The 17,369-nt window shown below is 39.4% G+C and overlaps 1 protein-coding gene across 6 annotated transcripts in view; it reads right to left on the minus strand.

The window, feature by feature from the left end:
• Nucleotides 1-17,369, minus strand: part of patj (PATJ crumbs cell polarity complex component) — a 316,611-nt gene that overhangs the window by 80,905 nt on the left and 218,337 nt on the right. For all 6 annotated transcript variants that reach the window (XM_073063053.1, XM_073063055.1, XM_073063054.1 and 3 more), the window contains 2 exons: nucleotides 11,399-11,468; nucleotides 2,732-2,830 (listed from right to left, as the gene is read on the minus strand). In XM_073063053.1, coding sequence (XP_072919154.1) covers nucleotides 2,732-2,830; nucleotides 11,399-11,468 — 169 coding nt within the window. The remainder of the gene's footprint in view (nucleotides 1-2,731; nucleotides 2,831-11,398; nucleotides 11,469-17,369) is intronic.

A 17,369-nucleotide genomic window follows, 5' to 3' on the forward strand; every position in this document is an offset into this window, starting at 1 on the left:
CCACCCTTTCACCTTGCTCCTTCTGCCTACCATCCCCACCCAAGTATCAGATGATAGCCCCTCTCTCATCCCTCTTCCTCTCTTCTATAAAGAGCTATCTATCTTCTCTCTACACTCTTAGTCTAGATACAGGGGCTCGACTCAAAACAGTTCCATTTATTTTTGGTCATAGATGCTTGTTGACCCACTGAATTACCCCAGAAGCTTGTTTTTTTTTCTTGTGATTCCAGGATCTACAATCTCTTGTCTCCTGGTACAAAATAGCCTGATTGTAATAGAGGCTGAACTCTTCAGTCCCAGGACATAGTTACAATAATCATTCAAGAGTTAAAATACATTGGTCTACTTCATTAGCGACTATATTTCTGTCTAGAGGCAACACCTAGATAACATTCTGGTAAGACCATCAACAACAAGACTGATTCTTTAAACACATTCTGGAGCAGATCAGAGGCCAAGCTTTCTTTGATCAACAGTTCAGCGCTTGACCACTAAACTCTTTTCTATTATTTACAAGGAAATATTGCACCATAATAGAATTCTCTCCCACTTGTCTAATTCCATGTCCTCTCTAGACCTCCCCCACCTGGATCCATCAGTCCCTTTATTCCCCCATTGTCTCCATCAACTCATCACCCACCTGCTTCCATTGTCCAGCTCCATCCCTCCCATAAGCAAGTTTGAAACATACAGAACAGAGCAGCCAACTTGACTAGCATGTACACTTCCCCTGAATGGCCCATCAAACTATGGCATGTGCCATCTGCAAGGTGCATTGCAGCAACTCATCCAGAGTTGGTAGTAATCTAAATCTGTTAAGTCTACCATCCAGAAGACAAGAGCTGCAGGTGAATGGAAATACCCCAAATGCAAGTTGTAAATATAATTTCTGCTTTTTCATACTAGTTGAATTAAAAATCCTCAAATGCCTGCTCAAAAGTATCATCACTACAAGATCCAACTTTTATCATGGCAATTAAGGTAGTATCCATGGGTTCACAGATAGATGCCACATTCTTGAGTCAGAGAGCACCTATTTTTCTAAAACAGTGAAATTCTTTTAAAACAGCATTTGCTATGCATGAAACAGTTAAATATAAGCAATCAACAACTTAATTTTTTAAAGGTCAGATTTATTCCTTATGCACATCCATCTACAGTAATGTACATACCCAATTAATTCATAACTGCTGTAATTTGTTCTTTTTGCAGCTAATTTCACTGGAGCCACCCTTTGCGCAGATGGAAAGGAGCTGCTGCTTTAATAAATAAATAAATTCATTATGCTGCTCATTACTGATGCACATTAACTGGGGCTCAGGTGCCAGTTTGCTTCAGCACCTGCCTCCAGATGATGCTTGTAGCTTGGGTTTCCTTTCCTAGATTCCTCCTCGTACAGCCTTGGCACTAGTTCCTAATGGTTTCACACACATTTGATGTTTTCACAAAAGCATTCAGAATTTTGATCAAATTATTGTGACACTGCTCTTTAATTGTCCACATCTGTTTAAGTCCATAGATGCAAATCTTTTTACCCGCACTGTTAGGTTTCTGCCTGCTCTCAAGTAAATCTGCACCTGGATCTATGCATAATTACAGCTTTAAGCCGACCTTGGGAATCTAGGCGCCAGTTGCAACTAACTGCTTGTAAATGCCAGTCTATATCCTGTTTCAAGCTCTTTCGGTACTGCATCCCTACCAGAGTAATCTCGTAATTATCTCTGCAAACTCTTTCATAAATGAGTTGAAGTTCAACAAAAGGAAAATGCGTAGTCACTGACATTAAACCATCTGGAACATTTAATACTGTGTTGATGAAAACTAGGATATTCTGTTGGCCATGTGCTGATTATTTCATGGAGATAATTTTCTTCAATCATTTAAAAATAATAAAAATACAAATATTACAAAATATTGGATTAGTAGCTTTACATTAAGAAACAATCCATTTTAAATGAAAAATAGTTCAGCTCCATCTGGAGATCATATTTTACCTTTTTACAAATTACTCCCTCCAAATTCAATGACCGCACACAATATATGGAGCTTATTATGTGTTTCTCTATTCTGTTCCATTAATTATTACTTCTTACCGATGCCCATGTTGCTTTCAGCACACACAAAATGCTGGAGGACCTCAGCAGGTAAAGCAGTATCTATGGAAAAGAGTAACAGTCCATGTTTCAGGCCGACTCAGCCCGAAACATCTACTGTTTATTCTTTTCCATAGACACTGCCTTACCTGCCGAGTTCCTCCAGCATTTTGTGTGTGTTGCTTGGATTTCCAGCATCTGCAGATTTTCTTGCCCATGTCCCTTTCCCAGGCCCCAGCAGCCATTCATTATGTTTGAACTTAGTTAGCAAGTTTTAGTGAGTTATTTAACATTAAAAATTAAGAATTTGGATATAAATGATAGTGATTTTTCTTAACTGTGATGTAAATGACAGTAATCTTTTTCAACTGTGTTAAAGTTCACAATGCAGTTTTGCATATATAATTTTAATTATTTAAATCTCATCAATTATACAGAATAAGGTGTTATCCAAAGTCTGATCTACATACACCAAATCAAAATGCAAAATATAAATACTGGCCCATATTTTTTTAGATTGCACTAAGTCATCACTGCAATGTTTTGATTGTAAAATATAGAATATTCCATGCAATGGATATAAAGCACCATTTTGTCATAGGAGTTTATAAATCACTGAATTACACTATTTTCCTTACCTTTGTCAATAGTATATTATGTACATTTTTGAAATTTGAAAAATCTAATTGAGTGGACATCTGTTCCCGGGAGGGCAATGCGCCTGTGGTATCTAGAATCTGAACAGAGCGACAATTACTAAAATTAACCATTTCATTATGGGCCACTTCAACCCCATCTGCACCATAAAGACAAAATGCTGTTCAGAAAATCAAGCTGGAACAACTCTATGATTCCTTTTGCAGCAGGGACTGTGCAGCGTTGTGCCTTGCTTATGTTGATCAGGGTGAGGGATATATCCATCCATTGGAGAAAGAAACATTTACTATTTCAGTAAGTTCATATCATCATCAAGCTCAGATGGGCCACACTTTGCTCCAGCTATTACCTCTGTTTCAACCTGAAGAGGATGCATTGTTGTACTATTATTTCCATTGAATCTATCCCGAGCCTCCACTTGAGGTTGCTAATTAATACCAATCAAACCAGCAGTAGTTTTGAATTCTAGGCCATTACACAAAAGGAAGTAGATTAACATTGTCCCAACTTAATTTCATGTGGAATAATTGTACCCATCAGACAGTAGGGGTGCAAGGTCTGTTTAACAACACTTCAACCAAAGCAGTTGAGATAAAAGATCTGTGACTACACAGTATATAACATAAATACCTCCCTTACAGTGCTTCCATGGAATTATTCCAAAAAAAACAAAACTTGCTAAATTCCCTCAAATATTAACTTGTATTACTTGCCTTGAGACAAAATTATAGAATAAAAAGAAAGAGAAATGTCATCCCTCACTTTCTCCTAAGAACTGTGCATTGCCAATCCCCTCTCATTAACTAGGTCACAGAGCTTATTGGCAGAACTAACAAGTTTTAAAATCTAATTCTCTTGGTAATACTGACAGGGGGTTTGAACCACACCTAATTCTGATGATAACATTGAATTGAGCCATAGTTACTGACACTCCACCAGAACATAGAACATTTGACAGTAGAGCACAGTACAAGCCCTTCAGCTCGCAATGTTATGCCAACTCACTCCAAAATCAATCTAACCCTTCCCTCTCACATAGTCGTCTACTTGAGGCTTCTAATTAATACAAATCAAATCAGCAATAGGTTCGATTACTAGGCCATTTCACAAAAGGAACCTCCAAGGGCCACAACCTTGTCATGGTTTGGAGGCCTGAATGCCTCAATAACCCGGAGAGCTATGTTGGGTGGAGTCAGGGCTTTATGCTTTGGCTCTTGGTAGGATCAGCCATGCCAAGCAGGTCAAAGGGTAGAGGCCGGACTAAGAGTGGTCCACTGGTCCTCCAGGTTCAGGGGTTCAGCTCAGGGCTAACAACCCTGACTGGTCAAACAAAGTTGTTACAGAATCAGCAATGAAGAATCCTTCTACGTTTGAGTGCGATGGCATCCCTGAGTCTCCACTCAGGACTTGCATGACTGACAGTAGTGAAAATCAAGAGGAAGCCCTGAACACTACAAGAGATGGAGGACTTTCATTGCTACCCTAAATGCCAGCAGCGTAATGGGCAGTAATCTAATCTAATCACAAAAGGAAGTAAATTAACACTGTCTAAACTTAATTTTGTGTGGAATAATTGTACCCATCAATGGTAGAGGTGCAAGGTCTGTTTAACAATACTTCAACCAAAGCAATCGAGATGTAAGATCTGCGACTACACAGTACATAACATAAATGCCTCTCTTACAGTGTTTTAATGGAATTATGCAGAAATATTATTTCATCCATGAGCCTATTTAACTGTCCTTAATGTATCTGCCTCTACCACCACCTCTGAAAGCATGTTCAACACACCTACCACTCTCTATGTAAAAAACTGCTTCTGACATCCTCCCATCTTCTCCTCCCAACTCCTTAAAGTTATGCCCCCTTGTATTGGCCATTTTTTCCCTGGGAAAGGGTATTTCAAAAAGACATGCTTTCTAATCCAAGCAGCATCCTGGACACGGTTAAGAATCTTGCCATTAACGCTGTATTCTGCCTTCAAGCTCAACCTCCCGAACTGAATCACAGAACATACAGCATGGAAATCTACAGCCCACAGTGTTGTGTCAACCATGTAACCTACTCTAGAAACTGCTCAGAATTACCCTACCATATAGCCCTCTGTTTTTCTAAGCTCCATGTACCTATTTAAGAGTCTCTTAAAATACCCTATTGCATCTGCTTAACACCTAACACTTTTCTGGATTGAACTCCATCTGCCATTTCTCAGCCATTCTGCATACTGTCAATATCTTGTTATAACCTACTACAACCTTTTACACGTTCCGCAACACCATCAACTTTCATGTCATTTGCAAACTTACTAACCCATCTTTTCACTTCCTCATCCAACTCACTTCTAAAACTCGCAAAGAATAGGTGTCCCAGAACAAATTTCTATGGAACACCACTGATCATTGATCTCCAGGCAAAATACCCTCCGTCTACTACTATCCTCTACCTCCTGTGGGTAAGCCAATTCTAAATCAACACAATCATTTCCCTGGATCCTATGCCTTCTGACTTTCTGAATGAGCCAAGTATAGGGAAGATTGTCAAATGTCATATTAAGATCCATATCCACTATGCCATAGACAGCCTTCATCAATACGTTTTACCATTTCCTTGAAGAATTCAATCAGGCTTGTCAGGTATGACTTGCCCCTCACAAAGCTATATTGACTATCCCTAATCAGACTATAATTTTTCAGATGCTTGCTTATCTTGTCTCTAAGAAACCAATAGTTTTCACAAGGGGAAGACTATGCAGATATCAATAACTTACTTGAAGGAACAAAGGGTAGAATGTTGTCCGGTGAGATAGAACCACAATGGTAATTAAGTCAGTATTTGTTGCTTATCCTTAATGAGCCTTTGGATGCTTGTGCTATCTTCTCAAACCATTAAGGTTCATGTTATTGGGTAGGGTGCTCTAGAAATCTGACCCAATGAGAAACAGCACTTTACTTCTCAGACAGAAAGGGAAAGGTTTGAAGGGGAATTTTGTGTGCAGACAATGCATTGATGCCTTCTGAGTTTTGCAATGTCAAGAACAGTCTTGATATAGCAAAATGACAGGCCCTTCCAAGAACATCGAAAGAACCACAATTTTATTGTTAAAAAAGAGAGTAGTCTCAAAAGGTTTTCCTGCTCTTATTTTGTTATTCTGATAAAGGGTGAAAAGAATTTGTATGTGTAATGCTGGGTTCTGGAGGTCACCTCATATTTTAAAAAATAATTTGCACATTACTTTTTATTATTGAGAAATATTGCCCCAGAATTTTCTGTGAACAGCTGTGGCTACTGGCCCTACAGTATATTTGCTAGGTTCTCACTTCATCTGGTATAGATCTCCCAGGGGAAACTTTGACCTGACTGGCGATGCCTAGCAGATTGCAGTCCAATTCTTACTAGAAACTGTATGACACTGGTACCCTGTCTAGAGCACAAAGAAAAATCAGGGAAAAGGTCAGGACTTCCCTGTTACTGCATACTTAAAAGGGAATTCCAAATGTCCTTACAATTATGTTGGGATATGCCAAGAATTACACGTGAAATTGCTAGTAGATCTCAAAAAAATCTAACCTATAAATTTACAAGTCCGCTATGTTTTAGTGTGATAATGTTTTTTCTTCTTCATTGATAAAGCACCTGAAACATTGTCTGTTTCTCTCCCCCCAGATATTGCTGACCTACTGATTATTTTCAGCATTATCTTTTTTTGTCTAAGTTTCAGTATCTGCAGTACTATTAGTTTAACTTATTATATTTTGTTTGATTTTCAATACATTCTCATTTCATAAATAACCAACACACTCAAAGGTTTAGCTCATATACTGAATGAGAAGGTAATTGCCATGCATTTCCTCTTTTGAGATTAAGAGTCTAGAACAAGTGGCAGTAATGCAACAGTGTGGATGCCAACTGCCGTAAAAACTCAAGGAAGAAGAGTCTAGAACAAGCTTGTATAGAGTAGGAATTGGACAGTTAAGACTCAAGAAATATTTCTTTTACACAAAAGATAGCGTTTGCACCTCAAAGCAGTGATTGATCATTCCAGATTGTATTCAACACTGAAACCTAAACAATTTTGAACACTAACAATCCGTGGTTATTGTCATAGAGTCATAGAAAACTACAGTGCAAACACAGGCCCTTCAACCCATCCAGTCCATGCCAAACCATTTAAACAGCCTAGTCACATCAACCTGCACCTGGACCACAGCCCTCCTTACCCCTCTCATCCATGTACCCGTCCAAACTTCCCTTAAACACTGAAGTCAAAACTGCTTCCATCACTTGCACTGGCAGCTTGTTCCACACTCTCACCATCATCTGAGTGAAGAATTTCCCCTCATGGTCCCCTTAAACATTTCACCTTTCACCCTTAACCCATGACCTCTAGTTGTAGTCTCACTAACCTTAGTGGAAAATATCTGCATATGTTTACCCTATCTATTCCCCTCATAATTTTGAATATCACTATCATATCTCCCCTCAATATTCTACATCCTAGAGAATAAAGTTCCAACCTCTGAATCTTTCCTTAGAACTCAGGTTGTCCAGCCCCAGCAACATTCTTGTAAATACTCTCTGTACATTTTCCATTTTATTTACATCTTTTCTGTAGGCAGATGACCAAAACTCCACATAATACTCCAATTTAGGCCTCAACAATGTCTTATACAACTTCAAAATAACATCTCATCTCCTGTACTCAGTACTTTGATCTATGAAGGCCAATATACTAAAAGCTTTCTTCATGACCCTAACCACCTGTGACACCACTTTCAATGAAGTACGGACCAGTATTCCAAGATTGTTTGTTCTACCACGCTCCTCAATGCCATTGTTTTAGACATGTCTGGTTGATCCTCCCAAAGGATAACACCTGACATTTGTCTGCCAACTGCCATTTTTCAGCAGATTTGTCCAGCAGGTTTAGATCCTGCTGCAAGCTTTGATAGGCTTCCTCGCTGTCCACTACACACTCAATCTTGGTGTCATCTGCAAATTTGCTGACTGCATAAAAGCCAAGGAAATGGCATATAATGTCACAAAAGTGAGTGGTAATTTGGATGATTATAATGTTTTTAAAATCCAACAAAAGGCAACTAAAAAAGCTATAAGAAGGGGAAATCATTCACAAACAATGGTAATTTGTTTATAAGGGCAGACTGTCAATAATATAAAGTAGGATACTAAAAGTTTTTTCAGTTATACAACAGTAAAAGGAAGGTGAGAGTTGATATTGGACCACTAGAAAATTATGCTAGTGAGGTAGTAATGGGGGAACAAAGAAATGGCAGATAATAAGTACTTTCCTTCAGTCTTTACTGTGGAAGACACTAGCAATGTGCCAAAGGTCAATGAGTGTCAGGGAGCAGGAGTGAGTGCCATTGTTATTACAAAGGATAAAGCGCTAGGCAAACTCAAAGGTCTTAAGGTGGATAAGTCACCTGGGCCAGATGGACTACATCCCAGAGTCCTGAGAGAGGTTGCTGAAGAGATAACGGATGCATTGGTCATGATCTTTCAAGAATCACTTGATTCTTGAAAGAGGACTGGAAGATAGCAAATGTCACTCCACACTTTAAGAAGGGAGGAAGCAAAAGAAAGGAAATTATATGCCAGTCAGTGTTGGGAGTCTATTATTAAGGATGAGATTTCGAGGTACTTGGAGACTAATGATGAAGTAAGTTAAAGTCAGCATGGTTTCTGCAAAGGGAAATCTTGCCTGACAAATCTGTTACTGTTCTTTGAGGAAGTAACAAGCAGGGTGGACAAAGGAGAGGCAGTGGATGTCATTTACTTGAAATTTCAGAAAGCATTTGATAAGGTGCCACACAGGAGGCTGCTTAACAAGACAAAATCCCATGGCATTGCAGGAAAGGTATTGGCATGGATAGCGGACTGGCTGACAGGCAGGAAACAGCAAGTTGGAATAAAAGGAGCCATTTTTGGTTGGTGATTCTCAGGGACCGCTGCTTTTCACATTGTTTGTGAATGATTTAGATAATGGAATTGATGGCTTTGTGGCAAAGTTTGCTGATGATATGAAGATAGGTGGAGAGGTAAGTAGTGCTGAGAAAGCAATGTGAGTGCAGCAGGACTTAGACAAATTGGAAGAATGGACACAAAAGTGGCAGATGCAATGCAGTGCTGGGAAAGCTATGATAATGCATTTTGTTAAAAGGAACAATAGTGTGGACTATTATCTAAATGGGAAAAAGGTTCAAACATCAGAGGTGCAAAGAGACTTAGGAGTCCTCATGCAAGACTCCCAGAAGGTTAATTCACAGGTTGAGTCTGTGGTAAAGGCGGCAAATGCAATGTCGGCATTTATTTCAAGGGGAATAGAAAAAACAGCAAGGAGAAAATTCTGAGCCTTTATAAAACACTAGTCAGGCTGTATTGTCAACAGTTTTGGTCATCATATCTCAGAAAGGAGGTGTTTTCATTGGAGACAGTGCAGAGGATGTCCACGAGGATAATTCCAGGAATGAAGGGGTTACCATATAAGGAGTGTTTGACAGCTTTGGGCCTGTACTCACTGGAATACAGAAGAATGCAGAGAGATCTCATTGAATCCTACCAAATATTGAAAGGACTAGATAGGGTGGTGTGGAGAGCATGGTCCCTATGGTGGAGGTATCCAGAACTAGAGGGCACAGCCTCAAAATTGAGGGGAGACTCTTTAGAAGAGAATCAGAATCAGAATTATTATCACCGGCATGTGACATGAAATGTGTTAACTTTGCAGCAGCAGTTCAATTTATAATATAGAAGAAAAAAACAATATAAAATAATAATAATAATAATAAATAAGTAAATCAACTACAGTATACATAAATTGGAAAGATTAAAAATCATGCAAAAATAATATATATTTAAAAATTGAGATAGTGTCTAAGGGTTCAATGTCCATTTAGGAATTGGATGGCAGAGGGGAAGAAGCTGTTTCTGAATCGCTGAGTGTGTGCCTTCAGGCTTCTGTACCTCCTACCTGATAGTTACAGTGAGGAAAGAGCATGCCCTGGATGCTGGACGTCCTTAATAATGGACGCTGCCTTTCTGAGACACCGCTTCCTGAAGGTGTCCTGGGTACTTTGTAGGCTAGTATCCAAGATGGAGCCAACTAAATTTACAATCCTCTGCAGTTTCTTTCGGTCTTGTGCAGTAGCCCCCACCCCATACCAGAACAGAGGTAAGGAGGAATTCTTTTAGCCAAAGAGTAGTGAGTCTGTGGAATGCTCTGTTACAGACTGCAGTGAAGGCCAAGCCTGTACATATGTTTAAGACGGAAGTTGATAATTTCCTAATCCATCAGGGCACCAAAGGAGATGGTGAGAAGGCAGGTGTAAGGGGTTGAGTGGGATCTGGGATCAACCGTGATGGAATGGTAGAGCAGACTCGATGGGCTGAATGGCACAATTCTGCTCCTATGTCTTATGGACTTGTACACAATGTCATTACAATGCAACTCAGAGGCTAGGAACTCTATAGTAAGTAACTTACTTTCTAAATCCTCAGAGTTTCCACCATCTTCATGATTATGGTAAGATCAAATCTTGACTCTACAATCGCTTTCTTCAGATCAATGCACTTTCTCTCTAACTGCAACACTTTATTCTGCATTCTGCGATGGTTTTTTTCCTTTTACTACCACAAAGCACTGATGTGATGAAATTATCTGTACGGTTGGTAAGCAAAACCAACTTTTTCACTGTACCTCAGTGCATGTGACAATAAAAAATCAATCTACCATCTACATGGATGGAATACTCTCCATTTGAAGATGCATAGGAACACTGTTGCTTTAAGGAAACACTCTATCTGCAGTTCTTCACTGCTGCTGGATCCAAATGTAATTCCTTCCCTATCAGTATTGTGGGTATACATCCTTACAACAAATATATAAAATAAACTTTGTGATTTCATTGTTTTCTACAAGACATTTTAAAACTTTGTACACAGCTTTGTTTTTATTGCACAGCTAACAGCAATAAACATCCTCTTTCCAAAAATGCATACACCTCTAATATATTTTTGTAGGAAAATTGATTGGATCTATAGGACATAAAGAGCAAAGAATATTTTCTCTAGATTTTTCAAGAGATATTCTCATTGATTGTTTCCAGCGAAATAAAAACTACACTTACACTGGTTCTGAATTTCTAGAGTTACTGTATCCTCCAAAAATCAAGCCCTTTCAAATAAACTGTATAATATTTCAGTTCCTTTGTTAGTGACACTGAATTCAGTATTTTTGGGGGATTTCTTTTACAATATTGAAGCAATAAATGCTAAAAGTTTCATTGAACCTAATTATTAAAAGCAGAAGTTGATGGATATTAGTACTGGTGATATGAAGGGGTATTAACTATCATCAACTTGAGTGGAACAGACAAGAAAGGGTTAGTTGCGTTGGCTATTTCAGTATTTGGTTTTCTGGAAAGATGAGAGTTTTTTTGCTTCAAAATAAGGTATATTTGGGGGATATTTTATTTAGCTCTTTAAAATAATAAAGAATGCATTCATTTAGCTCTAAAATAGAACATCAAACTCTCACTATAATAGTTGCCTTGTATATGTAGTTCATAGTTCTTTGTGTCATCAAAAAAGCAACATCATAGAATGAACAATGATCAGATCTAGATTCTTACCTCACTAGAAAGGAGATTTGGTGGTAAAGGATAAGGGGTAACAGCCATTTGATTAACAGCATCTTCATTCCTGCATTAAGGAAAATAATTATCACAGTTAAAATAAATAATCTTAACAACTGTCTAAGTTATGAGTATTTGGATGAGCAGGTGCAGAGCCCAATCCTTCATTTTGATACATCTAAATAAAAAATTGAATGGTAAATCACACTCAAAAACTTGCAGATATGAGATTTAATATAAGATCTAGCCAATGTTAAAGGTATCCAATTTTTCTGGCATGTTCTAATATTTATAGCAAAACTAAAATCCATTAAAAACTGACAGCATAAATTTAAGCTAAAAGTATAGATGTGTAAAAACTGAACCAAATCTTGCTTGCCCAATCCCCCATCATAGAATCACCACTTGTGGTCTGCTGTGCCCCTACTTATCTTGCTTGGGTGTCCTTCTGTCTCTAAGAGTCCACCCTACACAGACTACTGTGCCATCACTCTTTCAAGTCCTCTTGGCCTCCACCCTGCATTCTCCCTTTCAAGTCCGCTGGAACTCAATATGCTATATCCCTTTCAGATCCGCTTGAGCGGATCTGCTATCTTCCTTGTAGGTCCATTTCAGTTGCCCTGGCAAGACTGTGCTGGGTTTGCCAAGTTCACTCAAGATCATCCCACTTCTTTTGCACATCTTCAGATTTCTTCATCCATTTCCAGTCACCCGGCCTTGCCTGCTTCACGTTAAGGCTGATTACTGTTGTGTAGTCCTTCATCAGTTTCCCCTTCACTCTGTACATCCCTACTCCCGGTTCACCCTTTACAGTCCAGCCTGCAAATGTCCTTTCAAGCCAGCAGTGTCATTAAGTACCATCAGTTCTTCCCAAACTCTATATGTTAGTTACTGTATGTATTTCAGCATACTGAACAATAAACAAAAAATATCATCAAATTTCAAAAAACTATCAAACTACTCAAAGCAAAATACTGAAATGATAAATGCATTCATCTGTTTATTCCAAAATTTTTGGGATACTGAAAATCTTGAATATTTTGCACAATGTGTTATTCAGTAAACAAAGGAAGCTTGATATGCAATAGTCTTTTCAGTCATACATTCAATAGGTAACTATTCATGCAATAAAATGCATTCTTCTTAAAAATATTCTTCTTAAATACCTTAAAAATTAAAACATGACTTTGTTTTTGTTATTCCTAAATTCAGCATGGTATAACTTCATAATGCAAATACTTAAAACTTCAAAACTATTTTAATGAATAAAGTTTTTTAAATATCTTCTGATGTAATCCTTTGATGTAAATTATTGTAAACTGAGTTAAGTGTATCAGATATAAGAATTTAAGAGGTGTGAGGTACTCTTGGGAAAGAATGAGCAACAGTTTTCTAAAGACGGTAGTGACCTGTTCCTAAATCAGAGTTACAAAATATGCTTTGCATAGGAAATAAAACATGTCAATTAAAAGCTCCAATAACTAGGTATTAGAGGCTAGGGATTTGTTTATGCAAGACGGTCTTGGGAATTGATGATATTTCACTTGCAAGTCTTGTCAGCCTGCTTAACATCTTCATTTGGAGTCATGTCATTTAAGTAAAGATGTCACGTTGGGTCATTTGTTCACACGCCAATAATACTAAATTTAATGCTACGATGAGGCTTAAACGAGTGGTAGGTTAGGATATGGTTGTCAATTAGCACTCCTCCTCTAGGCTTTATGGCATAATTTTTAATGGAGAAAACGAAAGCACAATTTAAGGTAAAATACAGAGTTCTATATTTATTGCAGCAGATCTTGCTAGTCCAGTACCTCAACACGGTATCAGAATCAGAATCAGACTTTAATCGCCAAGTACCTATGCACATACAAGGAATTTACTTCCGGCAGATGTTGTCTCTCTGCTCATAACAATAATAATGATAAATATAAATGAAAATATAGATTATACATACAGGTAGTGCAATCCAAGTAATAGTTAGCCGACAGTTAACCGGCAGTTAACTGTTCAGCAAAGTGACCGCAGTAGGGAAAAAACTTCTCCAGTGCCTATTAGTCTTAGTCTGGAGGGATCTGAAGCGCCTACCAGATGGAAGCAGATCAAACAGTCCGTGCGCAGGATGGGAGGAGTCCTTTATGATGTTCCCCGCCCTCTTCTTCAACCTGGAAGAGTACAGGTCCACAATAGAGGGCAGGGAGGCTCCAATGATGCACTCGGCAGTCCTCACTGTGCGCTGTAGTCTGGTTCTATCCTGCGTGGTGGCGGCTCCAAACCACACAATGATGGAGGTGCACAGGACAGACTCAATGACTGCAGTGTAGAACTGCAGCAGCAATTCCTGAGGCAGACCGTATTTCCTCAAGAGCCGCAGGAAATACATCTGCTGCTGGGCCTTCTTCAGGATGGAGCTGATGTTCTGCTCCCACTTCAGATCCTGAGAGATGGTGGTTCCCAGGAACCTGAAGTTCTCCACGGTGGACACAGGGCTGCTGAGGACTGTGAGGGGAGACATAGCGGGGGGATGTCTCCTGAAATCCACTATCATCTCCTTTGTCTTGAGCGTGTTCAGCTCCAGATTGTTCCGACTGCACCAGAGCGGAGAAAAGGGCCAGCCCTCAAGACCCTCTATCTCAAAGAGTACATTAGTGTGCCCTGGAGAGGACTGTTATATTGGCCACTGAAATGTAACAACATCTTGATGGAAATTACAACTGATAGGAAAGTTATTTCCTTTACTGCAGAATACACGGCAATAAGACAAGTACTTTCCCACTCAAATAGGTTTAGGTATCAGGTCAATGGACATTTCTCAGTGAGGAATGTAGGGTTTTGTATATATGGATAACAAAGGAAATGGATTAGCAGCCAAACAGAGTTAAAATAATCTGTCATAATGGTACAAAACCAGCAAGAGTAAGTGCGATGTAAGAGTAGGTGACTTTAACTTCCCTAATATTGACAGTGTAGCACCCTGGGAAAGGTTTCATTGCTAATGTAATGGTCTTTCTGTAGAAGCAGTGTTTGGGTTACGGTTAGAGATAACGGGTGCTTTGGAATGTGAGCCGTCCAATGAGGGGAGGGTGTTTTCGTGCTGTGTGCCTGACCCCGAGGTGATCTGGGTGTTTTGTTCGGCGGGAGATGGAGAGAGAAAACGCCAGAGCGGAGCCACGGCCTGGTGAAAAGGAAGATCGGCAAAGGGGAAACCGTGAGCTCCGACTTGTGCACATTAGACTGTTTTATTAAAATGGGCCCATTTCTTTTGTTTTTCTTTACTAACCCTTTAACCAAATTAAGAACTATAAAGCTAAATTGTTTAATGGCATATGGTGTATTGTCTGTTAATTCGTAGTACTGATTTGTAACAGGGTAACAACTCATGCAGCATCCACACAAACAGGAAGTTTTGCACCTCAGATTTCACATGTTTGGTGGGGCCAGAGATTGTCTTTCCCAGACTTACGCAGCCAACAGAACCTGGGGGTTACAACTGGGACTACCATAGTGCCAAGGGCTTGGACAAGGCAAAATTTGTTTAGTGTGTCTCAGAAAGTGTTTTCAGTCAATATGCAAATTGCCCTACAATTAAAGGGGCTATGCTTGAGCTCCTCTTGGGCGCTGAGGAGGGGCAAGTGACTGAGGCTACATCCACACTAGACCGGATAATTTTGAAAACGCTGGTTTCACGTAAAAATGATAGGCCTCCACACTATGCATTTTTAAAAATATCTCTATCCACATTGAAACGGAGATTTTGGCGAATCTCCTCCTCCTGTGCATGCGCAGGACACATCTACCGAAAACAAGCGACGTATTTGGTGTCAAATCTCGCCGTAAAAGTGCATGTTTGTGTAGTTACAGACTAGAAAAACTTAAAACGACGGACATCTGTTGGCTTTCACGCAGGAGAACTTAAAAGTTAAAAAAAACAAATACTGGAGCGTACGGAGGCAACCGACAGGGAGTTCACGGACAGATTGACCCGGCTGATGACGAACATTGAAAAACTGACTAACTCTGTTGCATTAATAAAGCACCTTGTTAAATGTATAAAACATGTCTGCATCAGTGTTATCCTGTATTTCCATAAAATGTTACATTAGGCTGTTACACATCTATTGTCAGAGAAGTACTTGCATAAATAGGTAAACCACCTTCATACGAGCAAGGACAGAAAACAGGGCAAAGTGAGTATACTTACTTATTCAGTAAGGTATGGGTCAAAGTATTTGGTGAGTAGATTTCTAACTATTCTGGCATCAGTTTCGTTGCCGTCTGTTCTGAAATTGTTAGGTTGCGTTCAAGAAAACAATGGAATAGTGTGCTGCCGTCTGACAGCGTTTTCAGAAGTCTCCGGTTTCAGGGGACGAAAACGCCGTTTTAGTGTTGACGAAGAGAAAAAGCTTCGGTTACGGATTTATTTGGTGTAGTGTGGACGTAGTCTGAAGTGACAGTGGGGGATCAGTTTGGGACCAGTAACAATAGTTTTATTAATGACTTATAGGCAGCCAGGATAAAGCAAATTGTTGAAGATTAATATGAGATGTAGGAGTACACTTAAGAGGGAAATCAGAAGAACAAAAAGCAGACATGAGACAGATTTACAGATAGTGTAAAGGAGAATCCTGTGATTCTGTTAGTACATTAAGAACAATTGGGTAATGGGGTGAGAATAGGGCCTTTGAGCATCAACGTGATTGTCTGTGTATGAAGCCAATTGAGATGGGTGAGATCTTAAAATGCCTCATCTGAATTTGCCCTCCAGAAGGTTGTGGAAGCTGGGAAATTCAGAGAATAGAACTGTGATGTTTTGAAATATATCTACATTACCATCGTAATTACATTACGATGCTGGCTGTCTTAATTTCACAAAATGTAAACTAGGCTACTGTGGGAAGGTAGGGAACATGTTGCAGAATCATTGCCAGAGATATCTGCATCATCAGTTACTGGATGAGATTCTGAGGAAAAGGATTACCTGCATTGAGAAAGGCAAAACAGATTAGGATTGTCAGCATGGCTTTCTGCTGGGGGAATTGTGCCTCAGGAACTTTTTATTTATTCATTTGTGGGATGTGGGCATCACTAGCTAAGCCAGCATTTATTGCCCATTCCTAGTTGTCCTTGAGTAGGTGGTGATGAGCTGCCTTTTTGAACCGTTGCAGTCTCTGAGGTGTAGGTACACCCACAGTGCTGTTAGGGAGGGAATTCCATGATTTTGACCCAGCGACAATGAAGAAATGGCGATATGTTTCCAAGTCAGGATGGTGAGTAACTCAGAGGGGGATTTCCAAGTGGTGGTGTTCCCAGATATCTGTTGTTCTCATCCCAGATGGTAGTGGTCGTGGGTCTGGAAGGTGTTGCCTTAGAAACTTTGGTGGAGGGACTGGATGCTTCTGGAAGGGGTACCAATCAAGTGGGGTGCTTTATACTGGAGAGGTGGTTAAGAGGATTGACAAGGTTAAGTTGAAAGCTTTGCAAAGCAGGCTGGTTCAGAAAGTTATATCACATAGGATCCAGTGTGAACTAACCAACTGGATGCAAAATTGGCTTAGTGGAAGGAGTCAGAGAGTGAGAGTGGAGAGTTATTTTCCAGATTCAAGACCTGTAACCAGTAGTATTTATAACCATATAACAATGGTTATAAGACCTGTAACCAGTAGTGTGCTGCACTAATTATTGCTTGATCCATTGTTTGTTCATCATCCATGTTCATGACTTGGATGAGAATATAGTTAATAAATTTGTGGATGACAACAAAATTAGTAGTGTGCTGGACAGTGATGACTATTTAAAAATATAACAGTATCTGGAACAATTGGGAATGCTGTCCAAGGAATGGCAGATGGAATTTAACTCAGAAAGAGTGAAGCATCGCATTTTGAAAAGTTAAGCCAAAGCTCTAGAGAGCTCTGACTTAAATGGCAGGGTTTGAGAGAGGGCTGTAGAAAAAAGGGAGTACATAGTT

This window comes from Hemitrygon akajei, chromosome 12, assembly GCF_048418815.1.
Source record: "Hemitrygon akajei chromosome 12, sHemAka1.3, whole genome shotgun sequence".
Classification (NCBI taxonomy): Eukaryota; Metazoa; Chordata; class Chondrichthyes; order Myliobatiformes; family Dasyatidae; genus Hemitrygon; species Hemitrygon akajei.